This window comes from Alexandromys fortis, unplaced genomic scaffold (genome assembly GCF_014885135.2).
Source record: "Alexandromys fortis isolate MF-2015 unplaced genomic scaffold, M_Fortis_MF-2015_v1.1 scaffold_3, whole genome shotgun sequence".
NCBI lineage: Eukaryota > Metazoa > Chordata > Mammalia > Rodentia > Cricetidae > Alexandromys > Alexandromys fortis.
Genome location: NW_026067909.1, coordinates 16,624,589 through 16,640,095, shown reverse-complemented (window position 1 = coordinate 16,640,095; position 15,507 = coordinate 16,624,589). Strand labels below are relative to the sequence as shown.

The 15,507-nt window shown below is 56.1% G+C and overlaps 2 protein-coding genes across 4 annotated transcripts in view; one reads left to right on the top strand and one right to left on the bottom strand.

Moving 5' to 3' along the window:
* Window positions 1–1,317: 1,317 nt before the first annotated feature.
* On the top strand, window positions 1,318–8,004 carry Slc22a12 (solute carrier family 22 member 12). The gene is made up of 10 exons (XM_050137473.1): window positions 1,318–1,760; window positions 2,968–3,071; window positions 3,373–3,527; window positions 3,606–3,774; window positions 5,271–5,394; window positions 5,563–5,678; window positions 6,197–6,411; window positions 6,829–6,937; window positions 7,145–7,348; window positions 7,740–8,004. The coding sequence occupies exons 1-10, from the start codon at window positions 1,359–1,361 to the stop codon at window positions 7,801–7,803; spliced, it is 1,662 nt and encodes a 553-aa protein (XP_049993430.1). The 5' UTR covers window positions 1,318–1,358; the 3' UTR covers window positions 7,804–8,004.
* Window positions 8,005–11,559: 3,555 nt separating this feature from the next.
* Window positions 11,560–15,507, bottom strand: part of Nrxn2 (neurexin 2) — a 112,417-nt gene continuing 108,469 nt past the window's right edge. For all 3 annotated transcript variants that reach the window (XM_050136628.1, XM_050136626.1, XM_050136627.1), the window contains one exon: window positions 11,560–13,015. In XM_050136628.1, the coding sequence (XP_049992585.1) occupies window positions 12,129–13,015 (887 nt within the window). In that variant the 3' untranslated portion in view covers window positions 11,560–12,128. The remainder of the gene's footprint in view (window positions 13,016–15,507) is intronic.

The window sequence follows — 15,507 nt, the reverse complement described above, 5'->3', positions numbered from 1 at the left end:
AGGTGAGCCTGGTGCCCACAGGTAGGTAAGCCTGGTGCCCACAGAGAGGTGAGCCTGGTGCCCACAGGTAGGTGAGCCTGGTGCCCACAGGTAGGTGAGTGGTGCCCACAGGTATGTAAGCCTGGTGCCCACAGGTAGGTAAGCCTGGTGCCCACAGGTAGGTGAGCCTGGTGCCCACAGGCTTCTCTCCTGCCTTTCTATTTCTGTTGGCTGGTCGCTCCCATGGCTTTCTGGGAGGCATTGTCTGCACACATTCCCCTTTGTCGGGTTGTTCTCCACCCAACAGCAGTCAAGCTGAGCTGGAGAGGGCAAGTGCTTACTGCTCCTCTAGAGGACCAGGGCTCCTGGTGCTTAATGCAGGATTTAGTGCGAGGCTTTGCAGTGTGGTGACAGGTGGAGGGGACAAAGTAGAGGCCAAAGGAGAAATCCTTGGAATTAGTTCAGCTTAGAGACCTGTGAGGCTGGGAGCTGAGAGGCCGGGGTGTCAACTCTGAGTCCATCCAGACTGCGGGCCATGTGACGAGGGGCAAAAAACTGACCCTAAGACAAGGAGACCTGGGAAGAGACAAAGGTTAGGACACTTGTCTTGAAAGGGCATGCAGTAATGTCAAAGGGCTTATTGAGGCTCAGTACAGGGAATCAGTGAAGGAGGGCAGGAGCAGTGGCAGCCTCAGGAGACTAGTGAGGTTCATAGATCGGGTGGCATGGGACACACAAATCCCCTAGTATAGGACACCACTCGAGCTAGGATCATGCCATCCCTGAGACCGCAAAGCCAGGCCCACCCTCTCCTGGGTTAGATCACAACACAGTTATGATGTTCCTATAAGGAAGGTAGAAGCACTGAGAGCTGACAGCCCCCAACACCCTTAGTGGCAGGACTGGGTCCCAGGTCCCACACCTGACAGAGGCCAGGACCATGAAGCAGGCGGAGGGAGAAGGCAGGCCTTTCACTTGCAATGTAGTCACCTGGTTAAACTTTGAAGGAATGGTTACTAAACTCTCTCCTATTAAACGGCTCCCAGTCACACTTTAATTCTGGTCAGAGTGACTTCTGTCCCCTCCCTCCTTGCTTCCCAAATATTTTTTTCAGGGAGCTAGGGTCTGCTATTTCTCTGCGAGGTCCCCAATGGCCTCCAGACTACAGCCGGGGCGTCCAGGTCTCAGGGTGAGCCATTCCTAGTAACAGCCAGCAGGCAGATTCCAGAGTCTTGTTTGCTCTGACTCAGTGGCACAGCTACCCTGACAGGCACCTGAGGAGATGGGTGTGGGCAGAACCGTGGGGGAAGGAGGCTCATCAGACTGACCCTGCTGTCCTGGGCTAGTCTCTGTGAAGTACTGGCACCCTGGAGAAATCCATGGCGTTTCCTGAACTCCTGGACCGAGTAGGAGGCCTGGGCAGGTTCCAGGTCCTTCAAATCGTGGCTCTGGTGACCCCCATCCTATGGGTCACCAGCCAGAACATGCTGGATAACTTCTCAGCGGCCGTGCCCCGCCACCGGTGCTGGGTGCCTCTGCTGGACAACAGCACTGCCCAGGCAAGTGTCTCTGGGGACTTTGGGCCCAATGCCCTCCTGACCATCTCCATCCCACCTGGCCCTGGTCTGCAACCCCATCCGTGCCGTCGCTTCCGCCAACCGCAGTGGCAGCTTATGGAGCCCAACACCACAGCCACCAACTGGAGTGACGCAGACACCGAGCCGTGTGGGGATGGCTGGGTCTACGACCACAGTACCTTCGCGTCCACAATCGTGACCACGGTAACAGCACTCGGGAGGTCAAACACACAGTCACAGTTGGCTTAACGCAATTGTTCCGGTCTTACAAAGAATTCACCTCCCCAGGCTTTCTCACTGGGGGGGGGGGGGGGCAACCATGACTTACAGGGGACTGGGCAGTAGGAGTCCACCTGCCAGGTTAGACTTAGTTGATCATGCCTGACCCCAGTGCTCGGGAGGCAGGAGGGTAATCGTGAGTTTGAGGCCAGCCTGAGCTCCACAGTGAGTTGTGTCTACACAGACTGGCACCCCTGTTTCTGCATCACCCAGTGGCTTCACCTATAGCTGAGCCTCGGCTGTGACTCCAGGTCACTCAGTCAGAGGAACCTGTTGGCTGTCTCAAGGCTGAGCACTGGCCTCTCCTGAGAGGTGTTGGCGGGCTGGGGAGATGAATCAGCAAACTGTTTGCCTGAAGGCATGAAGACCTGAGTTCAGCTCCCCAGCCCCCATGGAAAAGCTGAGCCCCAGTGGTGACTATAATTCCAGCTCTAGAGAGGCAGAAACAGCAGGGCTCCCCGGAGCTTACTAGGCAGCCAGCCTAGTCTAATCAGTGAGCCTCAGGTTCAGCGAGAGACCCTGTCACAGACATAAAGTAGATAGCTCCAGAGATTGAACTCTGACCTTCGCAAGAACTATGCCATGTACACACATGCACATTCTCTCTCTCTCTCTCTCTCTCTCTCTCTCTCTCTCTCTCTCTCTCTCTCACACACACACACACACACACACACACACACACACACACACACACCAAGAAAAGGAAGAAGAGAAGAAGGAAAAAGAGAAGTCAGACAGCCCAAGCCAATGGAGAGTGGCAGCTGCACCAGCAAGCAGGAAGAAGAAAGGACCCTGAGAGAGAGAGACTGTGTGTGTGTGTGTGTGTGTGTGTGTGTGTGTGTATGTGCGTGAGTGTGTGTATGCGTGAGTGTGTGTGTGTGTGTGTGTGTGTGTGTGTGTGTGTGCAAGAGGAAGCAAGCCTCCAGGGAAGGTGGAGGGTTCTCAGCAAGAGCCATGGCTCAGGAGAGAGCGGATAAGGCTAAAGGGGTCTTGACCCAGTAGTTAGAGTGACAGGATACTCCTTAAGATACCAAGTTACTAAACATGTGGGTGCCTCAGCTCCCTTCTCCTTTGCCCCTTCTGCCTGGACTGCCCTCCTCTTGATGTCAGCTCTGGCCCTCTTTTCCTCCAGTGGGACCTGGTGTGTGATTCCCAGGCCCTGAGACCCATGGCCCAGTCCATATACCTGGCTGGAATTCTGGTAGGAGCTGTAGTGTGCGGCTATGCCTCCGACAAGTGAGTATGCCCAACTGGTCCCGGCAGGCTCTCCTGAATGGACCTGACAGGTTTGCACCGTTTCTCTTCAAATATTCATTGCTAAAGTCTGCTCTGCCCCACACCAGCCTTTAGCCATTGCTCAGGTGCTGCTGCCAACTCTGCCTTGACCCTCCTCATGCTCACAGTCCTCCCGTGGGTAGAGAATGTGCGTCTGGCCCATGTCTGGCTTTGCGCCTTCCTCATCTCAGGGGGCAGGAACAAGACGGCTCTTCGTGGGTTCTTTGCTGGCCAATGGCATGTCTCCCCATGCGCCCCACAGGTTCGGGCGCAGGAGGATGCTGACCTGGAGCTATCTTCAGGCAGCTGTGTCCGGAACAACAGCTGCCTTCATCCCCATCTTCCCCCTCTACTGCCTGTTTCGCTTCTTGGTGGCCTTTGCAGTGGCAGGTGTCATGATGAACACAGCCAGTCTCTGTATGTCCCCCAGTTGGGGCTGGGTTGGGAAGGCTGTATGCAGGCCCCAGGATTGACCCCCTTCCTTGCACCTTGCAGTGACGGAGTGGACATCAGCCCAGGCCCGCTCCTTGATGATGACCTTGAACACCTTGGGCTTCAGCTTCGGGCACGTCCTGACAGGTTCTGTGGCCTATGGTGTGCGCAGCTGGAGGATGCTGCAGCTGGCTGTCTCTGCCCCCTTCTTCCTCTACTTTGTATATTCATGGTGGGTGCCGCAGCCTTTTCCTTGAAAGAGGCTCCGGCCACTCTCGTGAGGGCGGTCAATGTGGGAGACCCTTTTTCTGCAGACAGAGGGCTTAGGAGCTCTGGGGGTCAAGACCACCTGGGCTTGAAGGAAGCCACTGGAGCCTGTGATGCTTATCCCAGCTGCCCAAGCCCAGATGCCCCCTGCTCCAGCTCACCCTCAATAAGCCAGGTGCCATCCTCTGTGGCCCAGCAACAAACTGGGGTCACTGTCCATGCTCCCTCCTCAGGGGATCTTGCTAGTCACTCTAGCCCCTTTCATATTCTGCAGACCCCAAACCTCTGCCTCAACTTGCCTCATCCCCACCCCTACTCCCACCCACACCATCCCCAGTGCCACCTTGACTCCTAGCTCCAGCCTCAAGTCTCCAACTACCTGCACGACCCCTCCTCACCCTGACCCCTCCTCACCCCTGACCCTTCCTCACCCTGCCTCCTCCTACCTCGTTCCCCAGTGGAACTAGAAAGCCTCTCCCCAGTCACTGTCCAGGTCACGCAAGGCCAACAGGTCACTGAGAATCATGTCCTCTACTTGCACTTGGCATTCCCTTCCCTCCCTTGTCCTTCAAATCCTGGGGTTGGGGCTCAGGGTCCTAGTGGACATAAAAGAGATGGCTCCTCCCAGCCGCTGCTCAAAGGGGGCAGTATGTCCTTCTGGGTGCGGGAGGGGTCTTTGGTGATCAGAGGCCTGGAGGGAGGAGCAATGCTGTGTGGTGCTCACTACCAAAGACCTGAAGGCTGAGCAGTTCAGTACAGCAAGTAAGTGGTCAGGGGACACAGGCGCTGTGTTTGGTAAGAGAGGGGGTGGCCTGTGCTGGATGCTGAGACGGTGAGAAGCGAGTTGGTGTCCAGCAGCCGTATCCTGACACAGACACAGACCAGGAAAGCCAAGCACAATGGGACTGAAGGGTTCAGGGATCGGGGCTCTGTCTGGGTGATGCTGGAGACACTGGTGCCAGCCTGAGCCCTGGGCAGGGAGTGGGGAAGCTGTTGGCAGCAGGAAGACAATACGACTTGGGGGAGACGGCAGAAAGGAACAGGTGTGACATGGAAGATGCCACAATGCCAAGGCACCCTGGTAGCCACTGCGGTTCTGTAGCCATTGGAGTCCTTATGGCACCCAGGCCTGGTTCTGGCAAGGCTGAGGAGGGGTCATGTGACAAGGGGGTGGAAAAGAACAAGAAGTCCCTCCCTATCCAGCAGCCTTCTCAGGAACTAGAGAACATGGGGCCCCCAAACTCAGAGAGGAAGGAGACTACAGGCGGTGATCTAGGTGGCTTGGCTACACACGCCACTGCTACCACCTTGTCCTTTATGGCCTCCATTGACCTCAGTTGCCCTGAGATTGGAGTTTACAATTCCCTGAAGCCACTTAGGCAGAGGGGACAGAAGGATGGGGAGGGAAGGTGATACAATGGGGCCACAATCAGTGGTCCCCCCGACACCTGTCCACTTCAGGTGGCTTCCAGAATCAGCACGCTGGCTCCTTACAGTGGGCAAGCTGGACCAGGGCCTGCAGGAACTACAGAGGGTAGCTGCTATAAACAGGAAGAAGGCAGAAGGAGACACACTGACCATAGAGGTAAGTCAGGCTGGGCCTTCCCTCGACCCTGTCCCCTGTCCCTCAGACCCTCTCCCTGGCCTTGCACAGGAGCTCCCGTGGAGGTCAAGTGAGGGCCCTGGCTCTTGAAGGAGGGTCCCTGGGGGAGGGCCTATGGACACCTGGTGCTAACAGCCCCCACTCCCACAGGTCTTGCGGTCAGCCATGCAGGAGGAAGCGAGTGGGGACCAAACTCGTGCCAGGCTAGGCACCCTACTCCACACGCCTGGGCTGCGCCTCCGAACCTTCATCTCCATGCTGTGCTGGTAGGTGCCCTTCTACCCGAGACTACCAGCCATGGGGAAGCCATGGGACAGCGACCAGGCAGCCAGGGATGGGCTCCCAGAGGAGACAAGCAAGGCCGTGTGGGCTGGTGGGCAAGGACTGCAGGCCCAGGTACCTATGAGAGATCGAATGGGGAGGAACAGTGACGTTGGGAAAGCTGGAAAGGCGAATCAGACCCGAAGCTGGTCCATCAGACAGGCCGGTCCATCTTGTTTAGAGGCACCCGGCATACACGGCCCATTGCCCCACCCGGCAAAGTTCAAATCCACAGAGACTATAGGGAAGAACTGTTCCATGGACTCGAGAGCCAATGACATAGCAACCCAAATGGAGTGCCAAGCAGAGAGAGGGGGAAATACCCAGATTCTCTCCTAGGCTACTCCCTGGGTACCACCAGCCCTTCTCTCCCAGTGCCCAAGGTGGGCCTGGACAAGGCCAGCGGGGGCAAGCAGAAGAACAGCCGCCCCAGGCTGACTCACTAACCCTCACTTCTTTCTAGGTTTGCCTTTGGCTTCACCTTCTACGGCCTGGCCCTCAACCTGCAGGCCTTGGGAAGCAATATCTTCCTGCTCCAAGTGCTCATCGGGGTTGTGGACCTCCCAGTGAAGATAGGCGGCCTGCTGCTGCTCGACCGCCTGGGCCGACGTCTCTGCCAGGCCAGCTCCCTGGTGCTGCCAGGACTCAGCATCCTGGCCAACATACTGGTGCCCCATGGTGAGCTGCAGCTCAGCTGCGGCTGAGGAAGAAGAAGCAAAACTGTGCTGAGGCTCTCCCGCCTCCTCTGGGCGGGGCGGGGAGCATGGGAACAGAACGGACCGTGAGGGTCCACAGCAGAGGACACTTTAGGAGAGAGGCTGTTGAGGTATGGAGGGGAGTGGCAGGGGGTTGAACAGTGATGGACGTTAGAATGGTAGGGGCGGTCAGGAAAGCTAACCCGGAACTCGGTAATAGATTAGGGAGGGAGAGGAAGGGAGGCAAGGAAGACTCCTGGGATCTGGTACTGAGGGGCTAGAAGGTGGGGAGATTGGGGGCACTGGAAGGATGACTCAGTGACATTTGACAGACAAAGGACAGGGAACAGTCCAGGGAATACAGGATGCCAGACTCTGCTGATACCACCACTGTTCACAGAGATGGGGGTCCTTCGTTCGTCCCTGGCTGTGCTGGGGCTGGGGTCCCTGGGGGCTGCCTTCACCTGTGCCACCATCTTGAGCAATGAACTCTTCCCCACTGTGCTCAGGTGAGGCTGTCATTGGCTCAAGGAAAGAGCATTATAGCTAGAGGGGTCCCCATGGGTTTCCCTTCCACATGGTCTCAGGGCTCCCCAGTTAAGCCTCCACACTGCCTGGCCCACTGGGCCTCCCTGGACCTAGTGGAGTTGGGCCTGGTCAAAGGTCAAGGCCCAGGGCAGGAAAAGTGTGACTCATAGGCAAATGTGCCCCCACAGGATGACAGCAGTGGGCCTGGGCCAGGTAGCAGCCCGAGGGGGAGCCATCCTAGGCCCGCTGGTGCCACTGCTCAGCGTCTACGGCCCCTGGCTGCCCCTGCTGGTCTACGGCGTGGTATCAGTGCTAAGTGGCCTAGCTGCCCTGCTGCTGCCTGAGACCAAGAACTTGCCACTGCCCGATACCATTCAAGACATCCAGAAACAGTGAGTAGACCAGCCGGGGACCACCTCTTCATTCCCTCCCTTCCTCCCTCCCTCCCCCAGGCTGACAGGTGGACTCTACCCCTCTCCCTTCACCCCACCATGTGGAGGAACAAATGGCCCAGCCACCCTCGCGAGGCTGTAAGGAGAGAGAGCGCTAGCGAGTGAGCTGGCTTTTGTTGGGGAGAGGTCCTGGGTGTGGTAGGTGTTACTGGGGCCACTAAAGCCATGGGTGATTGACAAGGCTATCCCCCACCACCCACCCCATCCTGATATGCTCAGTAAGCTCAGACCTGAGCCCCACGCAGGATGTTCAGTCATCAGCATGAACATGGACCCAAGGGTCAGGGGTCACTCTGCTCCTTAGTCACAGTTTCCTGTCTGTCCTGAACAGGTCAGTGAAGAAGGTGACACATGACACAGCAGGCCAGTCCATCCTGAGGTCTACATGGCTGTAGCCTCCTGGAGAGTCTGTGATTGGACTGGAGGAGGACCATGATGGCAGCAACGAGACGGGAGAAGCAATGGGCAGAGCTGGCAATGGCGGGTGAAGGCACTGCCTCCAAGCCGAAACATAAGAATTCCATTCCTGGAACCCACACGGTGGGAGGAAAACTGACTCCACAGAGCTGCCTTCTGACTTCCACACGGACAAAAGTCCCTCCCATCAATGATACACACAAATAAATAATTTATATAGAGAGAGAAAGAGAGAGAAAACAGGTGAATGAAAAGGAGGAAAAAGAAAGAGAAAAGGAAGAGGAAGAGAAGGAAGGAGGAAGAGGAGGAGGAAGAGGGAGCAGGACAAAGGGGTGGAGGGAAGAGGAGGAAGAAAAGATGGTTCTTTTATCCCCTGCAAACAGCCACGGGGAGCAAAGAGCTCCATTTCCAGGGGTACCTTCAGAGGGCTGCCTTTCGGGGCCTCCCTCTAACAGATGGGGCAAAGGGCAGTCTGAATGATAGAAGACTCCCCAAACACTACTGTTACCCTGACTCCCCCTGAGGCTGCACACCAGAGAGAGGCCAAGACCACAGGACACATCCTCACTGCCCACTACTCCACCTGCCCCAGGACTCAGAACTGATCATCCTCTTCTTTAGCTCAGCAGGAGCAAAAGGGTTCAGCTTCTGTGTCACCGAGGCCCTTGGTCAGCTGGCCTGGCCTCTTTCCAGCCTCTCCCCACGCCCGTCACATGCATGTGACTGCCCGGGTCTTCTTCCTGTTTCCCCATCTAACATTCTCCTAAGCCTTCCAGACTCACCCTGGGGCCTTCCTTTCCAGGGCTCAGGGGCAGCTCATGACTCTGGTGTCATTGTACCCGTGGTCAGGGCTACACATCAGCCTCTTCCCAGCATCTAGCAGGTCGGTTCCCTGAGGGTCACAGGTCCTACATCCTCACTCACACAGAGCCTGCTGGAGGGCTGCCGTGGAGGGACTGGCTAAAGATAAAATCAAAGGAATGGCAGCTCCTCCTGGGCCCCTGAGGCTCTGCAGGGGAGGAGAAAGGCTGGCTCTCCTGTGCTCTGAGCCAGGTGCCTGTCGCCAGTCCCTTTCACAGTCTACATCAGAGCTCTCTGCATCTTGCCATGTGCTGTCCTTTCTCACAGATGAGACAGCTGAGGCCTGGAGAAACAGACTGCCCGTAACACACAGCCAGGAGGAGGCAGGATCAGAACACGAGTCCCTTGTCTGTATGTCTCCTGAGCCCTGCTCTGGCCACAGTGCCATCTAGCACAGAGAAAGACAGAAATGCATGCGACAGGACCTCTGTCCCTCTTAGAATCAGCCAGGACTCTGGGTTCTGCTGAGGTTGCTCACAGGAGAAGCCACGCGGTGTCCCAGAGACAGTGTGCCGCCCAGGCGGTCAGTAGCTGGCCCAACAGCTGCACCACCTGTGGCACACTTACACGGTCTCTGCATCTACCTGTGTGCTGCTCTTGGGTACCTCAGTAAAAAGGCTGCAACATGCACCCATGCACAAACATGGATGAGAAACAGAAGACAGCCCTTGCCCTACACGCTGGTCCTGCAGGCTTTGCTCCTTGGCTGTGGCTCTTGAGTCTCTGAGAGACTATGTCCTTTGGCCATTTTCCTTCTCTCTCTCTCTCTCTCTCTCTCTCTCTCTCTCTCTCTCTCTCTCTCTCACACACACACACACACACACACACACACACACACACACACATTCTAGTGATACTCCCCAGACAGAAGGGAGAGGTAATATTTCTGGTTCCACAAGCAGGCAGAGTTGTTCCTCTACCCTCTACCCTCTACCATATACAGAATGGCCACCCCTGATCTACCCAGGGGGCCGAGAATTTTCAGGACAAAGGGTTCTGTCTCTCTGGTGAATGACAGCCTCGCTGCATCTGACATCACCTGACAAACGCTGAGGAAGAACTTGGGTTGTTGCCCACACCCATCTGGAATGTGCCCTTTTTTGATGCCTACTGTGGGGGTCTCTAACCTCAAAGCTGCTGGGATTCCAACAGAAAAGCCCTGAGAACCTTTTGGAAAGGTAAACTGAGTCATTAGCGACATCCAAAACTCTCTTTAGAAAACCAAGCCCTTGAGTGACAGGTCTTGGCCTGATGCTGAGAGGCAAATGGAGTCCCAGTTACGTGGCAACCAGCACTAATGAAGCCTTCCTTTCAACCCCTAGAATACATCCAGCCTCAGCCAGGGTCACTGTAACAATCGCTCCAGTCAGAGCAAGGCCACTCCTTCCCTTCTAGTCACAAAGGCCCTCCTGCTGTCTGTTTTCTGTAGCTAACAGTGAGGTGAAGAATAGGAGTCTAAACCTGGGCTTTGAGCAGAGAACAGTAGTAACACACCGCCCCAGGGGTGAGGCATGACAAGCTGGGGACAGGACACCCTGGCAGCACTGCCCCACTTCCAAGCCTCCCCGGACTCTCACAGGTGAGTCAGTGTGATCATCCCAGGCTCCCAGACCTGCTGCACAGAGGATGAGCAGGGCAGGAAGCCAGTAGGTCCAGGGGGCCAAGGAGGGGCCAAGCTCACAGAGAGCCACCTGGACTCAGGAGCTGGAGGTGGCATACACGCTACAAGTGGGAAGCAGAGCCAGGCAAAGTCAACAGCACCGAGAAACTAGCTAGCCACTGCCACCCTGGCCACCAGAAGAGACTGTACCCCGTGAGTGGCTGCTACATACCTACCATCTGAGAAGCCAAGGTCATGGAACCCCAGTCAGGTGGCAATCCCCTTAAGACCACACACAAGCCCCAGGTGTCCCCCACCTCAGCCCAGCAGGGACTTAAATGTGAGACACAGAACAGCTGTCCAACAGCCTGATGTTGTATTCAACTCGAAAGTCTGGGAAATTGCGCCAGCAAAATGGCTCAGTGACTGTGCGGTGGGCAAAGCCACTTGTCACCAAGCCTGAAACCTGAATCCATCTTCAGGACCCACGGAGTGGAAGCAGAGAACTGCTCCCTGTAAGATGTCCTCTAAGGGCTTACACATATCACACTAAACACATAAATATTTAGAGAAAACTTACTGACAGTCAGGTGCACCCACTGAGGCCCTGACCAGGCCCAGACCAGGACCTAACAGCACACACCCCAGAACAAACTACACAGGACTGTTGGAATTTGGAAAGTTTTTGTTTTCTTTTTCCCACACATTTCCGGGTTTGGGGTGTTTTCCAAGACTCAGACACATTTGTTAACAAAGAGAAAAAAACTGGGGGAGCAGGGAGCCCATGGGCGGAGAAGTGACCCCAGCCATCCGCAGACACAGCCTCGCTCCCTCCCTTCCCTACACCTGCAGCTAGCCGATGCTACAGACCGCAGCTCTGGTACCTCGATTATTTGTTTTTAATATATATCTGCATTTGCCTTTCCCCTCCCCCCCGCCCCCCACCCCGCTCCTCCAGCGGCTTCCCAGAAATGCACATTGCCCGGCAGCGACACACACAACAGGCCTTGGCCAGGCCCAAGCCCTATGCCTGGGTGACTTCAGGCAGGAGCTTCTCCTTTTGAGGGGACTTGGGGCACTAGGAGAATGAACCCCACTGCCCGGACCCAGCCACCCAAGTTGGGCCGCTCTGGTCCCACCCTCCCACCCTCCTTCTCCCAGCGTCTCTGGAAACCCAATGGGAGGGAAGCAGAGAAAACTAAAGTTTTTTTTAAGCTTGAGANTATTCAGGGCATTAGTAAAAGTCTCCACTCGTTAAAACATATCGCTACCATTTCCTTAAAAAAAAAAAAAAAGAAAGAAAGAAGAAAAGAAAAAAGAAAAAGGATTTAAAAAAAGAAAAAGAAAGAAGGAGAGGGTGAGAAGGAGGGTAGGGACAAGAGACACAGCAAGCCTGAACCAGGACAGAAGGGCTGGGAAGGAGAAAGAAGGCCAGAGGAACAGGGAGGAAGGAAAAAATCCGAGAGAAATAAACAAACGGCGCAGTGGACACTTTACAAAAACCCCAGCCTTCCTTCCCGCCCAGCCCCACCAAAATAAAACTACCCCCCTTAAAAAAATAAATCAACCCAGGGCTGTGAGCACGTGCCCTGCCTGGACGGCGCAGAGCTGAGAAGGATAGCCAGCCCCAGAGCTGAAGTGCGGCGCCGTGGGCAGCGGGAGGGAAGGGGATGAGCACACAGTTATATTCCTTTTCTTTTTTGCGTTTCCTCTTCGTGGGAGAAGCCTGAGGCAGCCAGGGAAAGGGTCTCCAGGTCCCCCTGCAGGGAGAGGGCCGCACCCTCCTCCCGGGCCTCCCGGGAAGAGCAGTTGGCAGTGGGGCGCGGTGCCTGGACTGGGTGCTCAGACGTAATACTCCTTATCTTTGTTCTTCTTGGCCTTGCTGGGCGTCTTGGGGGCAGCAGGGGCCTTCTCCTTCACCACTGCCCCATTGCTCTGGGCCGAGTTACTGATGTAATTCCGACTCTGGTCCACTTGGTAGGAACCCTCGTCGCGGTTGCGGTACTTGTACATGGCATAGAGAAGGATGAGGATGCAGAGCGCCGCCGCCGCCACGATGCCCACCACCATGCCCGTGGTGCTGCTGGATTCGCGGATCACCTCCACCGCGCCCGGGGGGCCGCGTTCTCCCGGCCCCGTAGGGTTGGCTGTGGGCAAACGGGGGAAACCGGGGGCTGAGGTCACGCCGGGGCGCAGGGGAGGCGGTCGCCGCGGCTCGAAGGCCGTGGGGACCCCGGGCCCCAGGGGTGGGTTCTCCAGCAGTGGCTGCAGCGGGTCTCGGTGGTTCATTTTGCCCGCAGGCAGGTTGGGGGCTGGGGCGGAGGGCGCAAGTAGTACCCCGGGGGCGCCCGTGGCCCCATCTGTCCTGAGGTTGGGTCGGGGCACAGGCTTGCGGGGCGACAGGAGGGTGGTGCGGTCCGTGACCAAGGGGAAAGTGGTGTAAAAGTCCTCGTCGTCCGTGGGGGGGAGGCTGGAGTCAAAGACCTCCCCAGAGGCGAAGCCCGAGGCCTCCACGGGCTCCTCGCAGTCGCTGTCGTCGCGCTCAGCCTGGCACGGGCCCCCCGAGGACGGGCGGCGCGCGGCGGGCGGGGGCAGGGTGTCTTGAGTGGCACCCATGCCCGTGAGAAAGGGGTAGAAGGTGGGGGGCGGGGGCACGAAGGGGGACCGGGTGGCCACGGGAGGGGGGTCTAAGGAGTCCTCCGTGATAATGGGCAATATTAACTCTCCTCCTAGAAGAAGAAAGAGAAGAGAGAAGAGAGGGCGTCAGCGAGGGCCGGGGCGCGGGCGGCCGGCACAGAGAGAGAAACAACAGCCTCACACCCAAATCGGTTCAATCGGCTTTGGCGGAGACTAGCGCGGGCCGGGCCCGCCCGCCAGCCGGCCAGCGCCTGCGCTTTAAGCGGGCTGCGGCTCGGATGCCCTGGGCACCCCACGCGCGGGCTCTGTGACTCTGGGTTTTTGGTTTTTTTGTTTCGTCTTAAGAAACCAAACGGAACAGAAAGGAAAGGAAATTGAAAAGAAACGTAATTTTTTTTTCTACTGGTTTAAGGCTTTAAAAACATACAACAGCAGCATTTAAACAAACCTAACAACAATATCTTTTAGGGTTTTTTTCTATATATTTCTTTTTGCTTTTTTTTTGCTTTTGTTTTTAAAAAAGAAGATAGCATACCACGGAATTCAGGCAACTTACATCAACAAATAGGCCGTGTGATTTTAGCATGAAGAAAAAAATTACAAACAGAGCTGTGTAAGCGGGTTCTCCCGAAAAAAAATAAGAAAAAACAACTTTTCCGTACAACGTTTTCTGTCTATCTGTTTGGCATCTCCCTCCCTGATTTACTCCCTGGACAGCCTGCTTCCTCCAGAAAACTCGCTCTCCTCCCTCTCTCGAGCCCTCTTCCCCCTCACTAAACACAAGGCTGAAACTCGCACAGTGCAGGCTAGGGCAGGGGAAGTGTCATCGTGGGATAAGGAGGGGTCAGTAGGGGGGCATGGCAAGGAGGGAAGGTGGCAGGCCTATGTGGGTGTGAGTTCTTGGGGAGGGGGCTGGCCATGGGCAGGGCCTTGGAGCTAATTTCCATGGGCCATAGGAGAGGAGACTTTGAACGGGAATGCATGTGTGGGACAGTAGGCAGGGAGGATCAGGCACATTGAAGCTGGGGGTTGTTCCATCGGGTTCTGGGAGGTGGTGAGTTCAGAAGAAACATGGAGGTGGGGAGGACTGGGAGTGGGGGGGGGCATCACATGATGTCTGAGCTAAACCTAAAGCTCCACTTTCTTCACCCTCCACCTCTGACCCCCACTGACTTCCCCCCACCCCCTCCCCAGAACCCCCATGGACCGCCAGAACCTGGCCAGGTTATGACTGCCTCTGGCCCTCTTATTATTGTTAAAACAATAATGAAACAACGGAAAGAAGAAGAAAGCAAAAAAAATAAAAGAAAATACATACACAGCCATCTGGGAGGGGCAAGCTGGCTAAAATAGGGCCCAGGGTAACTAGTGGGGAAGGGCTGGTGCTGGGTAAGTCTTCCCTTTAAGTCTGAAAACTCGAGTACCCTGGACAGAAACTGCAATTCCCATCAGCTCCCCACGGGTGGGAACTATAGCTTCCACTAGCCCTTTAGGGGCATAAACTACAACTCCCATCGGTCTCTGGGTCAATAACTACAACTCCCATCAGCCTCCTGCACCTCTTCACTAACCGAAGTGCTGCAAGCTTCTGACCTCTGGTAGACAGAAGAAGCTGGGTCAGTACTAGGCTGGAAGGAGGGCTCAAACTCTGGCTTTGAAAATTGCCTCTGGGCTTCTCAGGAATGGAGTTGAAGATTTCCTCTCTGGCTTTACCTCTGGCTCAACCTACACCCCATCCCTACCTGAGAACTTCACTTGGTGTCTGCACCCACAATCCTCCACCCTCTGAGGTAATCTTCCCAGGGCTTCCACTAGCAGATCCTGCGGCCAGGCCAAGCCTCACATCCAGAGATGTCTCTGCTCTGCCTACCCCAGCCTTCAGGCCGGCTCCACTTCTCATTCCCTCTGCTGGCCCTTCCCACCAGCAGCTCCATCAATCTCACAGCCAAACCCTGTCACTGAAGCAGAATGCTTGCCCAGCTTCCCAAGCTGCACTTCCCATCAGGCTCCTCGCAGCTCGAAGTTCAAAGCTCCAGAGCTCCTAGGCCTCCACAGACTTAGCCATAATGAAATGTGCAACCAGGAGAATGCTGCGAGCAGCCGGACTGTCCAGCTCCACTGATGGAAGCCAGGACCTCATGCATGCCAGTAAAGGACTCTGGCTCTACCACTAAGTCACCCCAGCCCTCAACCCCAGCTTCTAGTGAATGGGGACACCGAGGCCTGGAGAGAGTGGAGCCTCCAAGTAAGGAGGATGAACAAATTAGCCGGTCCCTTCTGTGACTTCCAGGGCCAGGAAGGGGACCAAAACAGCCTGGACCATCACTCCCACACCTCCAAGGGCTGGCAAGGTTGCTCATCTGAGAACCCAGCCCGAAGGCTACGTGAGCGCCAACTGAATTCCTGTGTAACTATAGACAAGTCCCACTCCCACTGGGCCCCAGTCCTCACCTAGAAAGCTAGAATATTGCCATGCATGGTGGCACGTGCTTGTGATTCCGGCACTCTGGAGGTGGAGGTAGGAAGATCGGGAGTTCAAGGTCATCTTCAAGAACGTGGCAAGTTCTGGGCAGCCAGGTCCAGG